Source organism: Trichomycterus rosablanca, chromosome 10 (genome assembly GCF_030014385.1).
Source record: "Trichomycterus rosablanca isolate fTriRos1 chromosome 10, fTriRos1.hap1, whole genome shotgun sequence".
NCBI classification, from domain to species: Eukaryota; Metazoa; Chordata; class Actinopteri; order Siluriformes; family Trichomycteridae; genus Trichomycterus; species Trichomycterus rosablanca.
In genome coordinates this window covers 30,755,865-30,764,138 of record NC_085997.1, presented here as the reverse complement: position 1 = coordinate 30,764,138, position 8,274 = coordinate 30,755,865, and the positions used below count along the sequence as shown (strand labels likewise).

Below are 8,274 nucleotides of genomic sequence, written 5' to 3'. Positions count from 1 at the left end.
AGCAGAGCATGATCCCCTTCCTCCGAATACTGGGTCGCAGGGCAGTGTTACAGCATGATAATGACCCCAAACACACCTCTAAGACGACCACTGCTTTATTGAAGAGGCTGAGGGTAAAGGTGATGGACTGGCCAAGCATGTCTCCAGACCTAAACCCAATAGAACATCTTTGGGGCATCCTCAAGTGGAAGGTGGAGGAGCGCAAAGTCTCGAATATCCGCCAGCTCCGTGATGTCGTCATGGAGGAGTGGAAAAGCATTCCAGTGGCAACCTGTGAAGCTCTGGTAAACTCCATGCCCAGGAGAGTTAAGGCAGTTCTGGGAAATAATGGTGGCCACACAAAATATTGACACTTCAGGAACTTTCACTAAGGGGTGTACTCACTTTTGTTGCCGGTGGTTTAGACATTAATGGCTGTATATTGAGTTATTTTGAGGGAAGAATAAATTTACACTGTTATATAAGCTGCACACAGACTACTTTTCATTGTGTCAAAGTGTCATTTTGTCAGTGTTGTCCCATGAAAAGATATACTTAAATATCTGCAGAAATGTGAGGGGTGTACTCACTTTTGTGATACACTGTACCTGTATTTTACATATATTGGATAGCTGTAGCAAGTCAACACCACAAATGAGGTTGCATAAATGGATGAATGAATGAATGAATAAATAAACAAAACAAATGTGCAAATATGTAAATATGAAAATGGAGATTCAGTTTCGGATGAATGACTGTTCAGGAAGATGCAGTGTCAAGTATACAGTTGAAATTACAGTTTGTGTAAGTATAAAGTATAAAGTTTTAAATATAAAATGGTTTCAGGTATAAATTTGATGTAGAAATTATGTAGGGGCCAGTATAACCATGTATGTGTGTGTGTGTGTGTGTGTATATACATACAGTATATATATATATATATATATATATATATATATATATATATATATATATATATATATACATATACATATACATGCATATATATTCACATACGTAAACATATATGCATGTGTACACATGTATATGATACATACATACATATACAATATATAAATACATACCTACACAAGTGTAAGTGTAAGTTTGTAATTAAAAGCTACATCAGCTGTGGCAGGTAAATATGGTTAGGGTTTTAAAATCTGACAATGCAAAGCAAAACGATGTGGCCAAAAATGTCCAAAATAAGTACCATTTTGTGATACATGGTAATATTTTTATGTTAATGTTGATTTTCTGTGTCTTTAATTTTCATTACCCTTACTAATCAAGTTTGGGTTTAATTATTTATTTCAATGGATTCAGGGCAGAAATACATCCTGGATATAACAAGGCAGCACACAAATACACACACACACACACACACACACACACACACACACACACACACACACACACACACACACACAGAGAGAGAGAGAGAGAGAGAGAGAGAGCTAGGGCAAGTAAGGACAACCAGTTCACTTTCTGCATGTTTTTAAGAGGTTGTAGGAAACTGAAGTACCTGGAAAAAAACCCACATGGGCACATAGAGAACATGCCAAATGTCTACAATGTTACACATTGCCCAAAGATGTAGTGCTTTTCAAAGTAATCCAAAATGCTGTTTTTTTTTACCAGACATGTTTTAGAAAAGAAATAATGAAACTTTCTCTGATGCAGTCAGGTTTCCACTGTGATCTGAACCTGAACGTCAGATAGGGCTAGCATCATGTTTGTGGCTCCTCGTCTAGAATTATTTTTGCAATCTGGCTTCACTCTGAACTCAGTTGAATATTTTTCAACTGCTCCATATCAGAGACTTATATATAATATATTTTTTAAATAAATGTATTATTTACTTGTACTTGTGTGAATGTGTGTGCTTGTTTACATTGATCCTCTGGATTGCTGTAATAATAATATTAGATTGTTTACTTTAGAATGAGCTCATATCAGACATCAGACGAAGCTCCGCCCACCAGGTCTAATAATGTAACACAGCAACTGTAGAGGGGGCGGTACTGTGTGCACGCGCACGCACGCTCGCTCGCTCGCGCACGCAGACGACGGCATATGCATGCTACGTTCACGTACACAACCAGATGTAAACGTTGTGTTATTTTAAAAGAAATATTTTAGAATGATTTGGTTATTGGGAATAAAATAAGCATTTCGAATGTTTTAAAGAAACGTTAAGAATTTAGATGTAAACAAAGCGAGTCGGATTTGCTCTCAGTGCTGCTGCTGCTACTGTTGTTGGGCTGTGAGCTGTTTTCTGATTCGAGCTGAAAGTGGCGGTTTGTTTTAAATATAGGTAACAAAAAACTGTTATCAATAAACAAACACTTGCATAAAAGTTGGATAAATCAGTAATGCTAACCATGTATATACAGCCAGCAGTTAATACTTAATAATAAACGTGATTGTTTATTTCTGGTTTTGATTATACAGATGTAAGCTGTTACTTTGGACAGTCATAGATTATGTAGCTTACTGTGTAATAATTTCATTGTTATTGGATTTAACTGCAGTTTAACTTTTCTTAAACAAGATGTTTTCCTTAAACAGAAGAATGCTTTGCTATTTTAAAAACACAAGTGTGTACGGTATTTAAATAGTGAAAATTAGGAAATACTTCTTATTATTTGAAACACTACTAAACCAGATCAACAGTATTTATAGTTTTCACCCATTAAAACAGCATGTGGGCATTTTATTAGCAGGTAAATTACCTGCTAATTATTAAGTACCTTAACCACTAGGCTACAACAGTTGTAGCCTAGTGGTTAAGGTACTGAACTAGTATTCGAAAGGTCACTGGTTCAAGCCCCATTACTGCCAAGTTGTCACTGTTGGGCCCTTGAGCAAGGCCCTTAACCTTCAATTGCTCAGACAATATATGTCACGGTATTGCTTTGGATAAAAGCGTCTGCTAAATGCTAACAATGTCAATATAAAACAAACTTATGACCTGATAGTTTGTGAATACTTTATAAATAAACTGTTTTACAGAGGATGAATCTAATGGGACTAGTTCTGTCCGTTTGTAAACAAACGCATTATTTGAAACAGGAAACAGAACAGCAGTTACTACTTCCTGCTTCTGTGTACACCATCTGTGTAGCAACTAGCGTCTACATTCGAACGCTTCGTTTCTATGGAAACACGCAGTGCATTTTCTCCGACCAATCAGAGAGCACGTGACACAAACTGAAAACAAGCATACAACAAAAAGGACGCACACTCGTTATATTGTTTTAGTTTTTTAATTCGCTGAATTTAGGAATTGTTCAGAAAACGTGCACTAAAATTTGCAGAAAAACGCCATACATAAGTTTGTTTACGTAGGGCAGTGATAGCTCAGTGGTTAAGGTGCTGGACTAGTAATCAGAAGGTTGCTGGTTCAAGCCCCACCACTGCGAAGTTGCCACTGTTGGGCCCTTGAGCAGAACCCTTAACCCTCAACTGCTCAGATTCATGTTCAGTCATAATTGTAAGTTGCTTTGGATAAAAAGCTTCTGCTAAATGCCAAAAATTCAAATGTTCATTGATATATAACGGATTTAACTATATATTATACTACGTATACTGTACCATACAGGTCACTGAATTAAAACAGGATGGGTCCACGGAGAAAGGCAGAGAAAAGAAAAAAAGAAAAAGATCTGACAGAGGAAGAAGATTTAAGTGGAACATGTGAACCATCAGAAGCAAGCACAGCAGAATTAAGGGAAAAGAAGCCCAGGAGTAAAGGATTAAAGAAGTACATTGGTGCTCATGTTTCTATAGCAGGTAAGCCACATTCAAAACACTTATAAATAATACAATGGCAGCAAACTATGTAACAAATCCTTTATGTTTTGAAGGAGGCATCTGGAAAGCAGTTGAAGCGAGTGTCTATATGAAAGGTCACAGTTTTGCCATGTTCTTGGGTTCTCAACGCTCCTGGCAAAGACCTGCCCTCGACAAAACTGCTGCAGTCAAATTCCAGGAGGCCTGTGCTCAACATGGCTTCGAACCAACACACATCTTACCTCATGGATCCTATCTGATGAACTGTGGCTCCCCTAAAGAAGGTCTGTTTACCACATGTACACGACACATTTACAGCTGAAAGGAAATAAACAGATGTTAATGTCTTATGCAAAAGGGTCTTGTAGCTGTTTCCTGGTGCTTGCCTACACTTCACAGTTAAGATTTGTGTTCAAAATATAATTGCAGTTTTACAAATCCTATTTCAGGAAAACTTGATTTTTTTTTTGTTAAATTCAATCAAAACAAGAATACATACTTTGCCAATTTACTTAAACCTTTATTTTAATGTCTTTTAATGTTTTGGCTGACTAGCCTGATTACATTTTGTACCTTTTTAATTTTAAACTCAGACATGTTTTTCTGGCATTCTATAAAATGTACTATTTTTATTTGTTGCTATTCTCCTTTTCCAAAATAACAGATGTGTTTGGTAAGAGCCAGGCCATGTTGGTTGATGAGCTGAGCCGCTGCAGTGCTTTGGGCCTCACTCACTTTAACTTCCACCCAGGGGCTTCCATGGGCTCCAGCAAAGAGGAATGTATTGAGAGGATCGCCCAAGCTATAAACCATGCTCACCAGCAAGTACCTGCTGTCTGTACTGGTAAATTATAAACCACTATAAATTATAAGATTGCACATGTGTTTTGAGTAATATAAGCTTACTCATAATGTGAATATATTAACTTGGACCACTTTTGACACATTTATCTACTTCTGATTTCCCAATTTTCTCAACAGTGCTAGAAAATATGAGTGGACAGGGAAGCACTGTGGGCGGACAGTTTCCTGAGCTGAAGAGCATAATTGACCATGTCCGAGACAAGACTCGTGTTGGAGTATGTCTAGATACATGCCATGCATTTGCTGCAGGTGCCTAGTTTTGATTGTTTTTCTTTAAAATTACTTATTCATTCATTTATTTACAGTCTGTTTTTACCACCGCAGTGTCTCGGTGGGTCTGATTTATTGGGTGAAAGGAAAAGTCCATCACAGGGCAAACACACACACAGTCACCTACTTGCAATTTTTAGTAGCTCTATTTAACCTTGGACTTGTGGAAGGAAACCAGATTACCTAAAGAAAACCCATGCAGTCAGAGGTAGAACATGCACATTTTTCACAGAAAGAGCTAGGAATTGGACGAAGCCCCTTCTTGCTGTGAGGTGTCAGTGCTACCCACTGCACCACCATGCCACCCTCTAAAAGATTACAATTCTTAAATTTTTCTTTAATTGATAAGTTTTTTATTGTTTAAGTTGTTATTTATTAATATTTTAAGCTTTGCAAATGTGAAATGAAGCATTGTATTAGACACACCCTCAACTGTCCCTGCAGCACACATCAGTTATATAATATGTTATAAACAAATTAGGGAAATGACTTGTCTCTGCAGGTTATGACATTTCTTCAGAAGGAGGGGTGAAGTCTGTGCTTGAAGAATTTGACCAGGTGGTTGGACTGCAATATTTAAAAGCATTTCATCTTAATGACTCAAAAGGTAAATATTTTATTGCCTTATTAGAACTGCAAAGGTGTGCAGTCGTAAAATAAAAAAAAAAGATTTATTAGATTAGGGTTTTTTCTACTCATTACTATGACTAACGACTACAGTACTATGTAACAGTCAATACATATGTGTGAAAAGTTATCTTGACTTGCTATATGTGAAGTGACATGTCTACAATTTACAACTTTTAAAGTTGCTTGTTTTTTCTTTGTGGAGCTATTGCACTGTCAGGTCCTGCAATACGGTGTAGGTGGTTATATTTAAAAGAAGCATTGGCATTTACACCAAAAAAAACAAATTAACAATTAATTGAGCAGACCATGATATCCATGCAATGTGCAAAAACATGAAGTAGAAGTGTGAGAATGTTTACTGCATTTTACAATGTAAATGTTAGAAATTACATATTTTGAAATATCTCTACTTTTCATAAATGCGGTTTGTATTTTATAATGACAGTTTGTTTAAAAAAATCGAATCAATTCTAAAGTAAACATTGACACAAACTTTGACCCTCTGACCCCCCTTTCCTTATCTGAAAAAAACAGCTTAGTTTACTGTGTCCTCTCCTAAAGTACTGCAAAAATTAAGAAACAAAAAGCACACACATCCAAGTAGCTATTAGCACATTAGTGTCAGAAAAATGACCAGTATATTTGCAAAATAGTTGTTTTCCCAAATAAACCTTTAGATTACAACCACTGTCCGCAGCAGATTAAAATTTGAGGCTGAGCTAAAAATTTGAATTTTCAACCATCACTTTAGATTTTGTCTTATCAACAAAAATAGTAAAGAATCCACATGGTATAAAAAATATTAATTATAACAAATAATGTGCTTATTATTAAGATTTTTGCACAGTTTTGGTATTAACACCTTGCTGTACATGTGTAACAAGTGTAACTCAACCCGCTTATGCAGGAAAACTGGGCTGCCATCTGGACCGCCATGAAGACATAGGGCATGGACACATTGGGATCTCAGCTTTCCGAAACATTGTAAATGAGCCTCAACTGGATAATATCCCTCTCATCCTCGAAACACCTGGCCGGTAATCAGTTTAAAATATTAATAGCCAAACATACACTATATGGCCAAAAGTATGTAAAGACACCTACTAATTATTAAACTCCAGTTCTTTTCAGCTACACCCACCGGTGTACAAAAGTAATTATAAAAAAATCCAAAGCCCATTTACTGATATGTTTGGACATTTTGTAAAATGCAATAAAAACAAGAATCAGTAGTAGTTTGGTAATTATCTTGTTTGTCTTGAATGTTTTGGCTGGCCAACTTGATTCAGTCCTTCAGAAATCCATGTAGGACTGGACCTTCAAGCCCTCAAATGGCATTTAATGAAAAGTCTTTATTCTACTGTGAAAAAAATAGACACATGTGCTTGAGAGTACTTTGGAAAACCATTGTCACTTAACACAGTCCACCACTACCCATGTTAGATGGACCAAAAAGACAGTAGAAACGTGTGCTGTGTTGTTACGAGTCAAGGTTTTACATTTTGGGGCAAGTCCAAATCTTTTACTTGTAAATTTGTCAGTTAAATAAAGGTTTAAGAGAATTAACAAATCACAGATTATTGTGTGTATTGCATTTAACAAAACGTCCCAACATTTCATAAACTGGGCAACAGTTTAGGGGAAGGCCTGTTTCATGACTGCGTCATTGTGCACAAATGGAGGTCCAAAAACACATGGTTTGACAAGTTTGATGTGGAGGAACTCCAGTGGCCAGCATAGAGAGGCCTGACCTCAACCCTACTGAACACATAACACAATGAACAATGTTCATTGAACATTGACTTCTAGTGAATTAGAATGTAGATTGTAGTGCAATTCACAAAATTTTGAGAACTGCACTACAAAATCTTGAGAAAGTCCTTCCTAAGAAGTCTTCTGAGATGAGTGGAGTCTGTATTGGTTCATATTAATAACAATGGTTTTGAAATGGGATGTCCAACAAGCTCATGGTGTCTACATACTTTTAGTCGTGCAGTATAGCACTAAAGAGTGGTCTTTACCTGACATTTGGTCTTACTTCTGTTTACATTGTTTTGTGTCTACAGTCCAGGTTTTGAGTATCCAGAACAAATAGAACTTCTTTATTCTCTCTGTGAGGATTAGAAAGCATGGGAACGTTTCACAAGACAAACATTCAAGTCATGTGTTGTTGCTTGATTTTATTTCCATGTGTATTACCACAAGTCATAAAATAAACAAAAGTTTTAATGTGGTTGTGGTGTTAATTATTGGCTGAAATGTAACATTTCCTTCAGCAGAGGGAGCTGAGAACCAGGCGAAGGTAAAATGGTGTGGTGAAAATACCACAGAGACCGTTGCTAAGTCTAAAAATAGAAAGTTTGCTAATACAAGTCTGCTTCAACATTATGCATGCTTGGAAGAACTTGCTTAATCTCTTTATGATTTCCTCACCATTGACAAATGTGTGATTAGGCAACTCAAAGTCATATTTTCATAGTTTGTAATCTTGTAAAGCTTGCTTTTGTCAATCTCTGTTTCAGGGGAAAAACCGTTTCAGTTTTCATTTTCTCCTGCTGTCCTAAGCTAAACTGTTTCCAGCTCATCTAAAGTTGTTCACCTTCACAAAGCAGCTGGCCAGACCACATAAATGCCACAGACCTGCAATAAACACTATAGCAGTTAGCCACCAGACCTGGAACAATCACAGCTCAGTTCATGTGATGCTAGCAAGGCATATAACTTTGACAGCTAGCT

The 8,274-nt window shown here is 36.7% G+C and overlaps 1 protein-coding gene across 2 annotated transcripts; it reads left to right on the top strand.

The window, feature by feature from the left end:
* Positions 1 to 2,102: 2,102 nt before the first annotated feature.
* si:ch211-141o9.10 (probable endonuclease 4) lies at positions 2,103 to 7,771 on the top strand. Of its 2 annotated transcripts, none has more exons than XM_063003797.1 (8): positions 2,103 to 2,296; positions 3,584 to 3,774; positions 3,849 to 4,058; positions 4,439 to 4,618; positions 4,756 to 4,887; positions 5,411 to 5,515; positions 6,446 to 6,575; positions 7,605 to 7,771. In XM_063003797.1, exons 2-8 carry the CDS (start codon positions 3,603 to 3,605, stop codon positions 7,660 to 7,662), a joined length of 987 nt encoding a protein of 328 aa, XP_062859867.1. In that variant the 5' UTR covers positions 2,103 to 2,296; positions 3,584 to 3,602; the 3' UTR covers positions 7,663 to 7,771. The 2 variants fall into 2 exon arrangements, with proteins under 2 accessions (XP_062859867.1, XP_062859866.1); XM_063003796.1 differs by lacking the exon at positions 2,103 to 2,296 and adding an exon at positions 3,213 to 3,475.
* Positions 7,772 to 8,274: the final 503 nt, after the last annotated feature.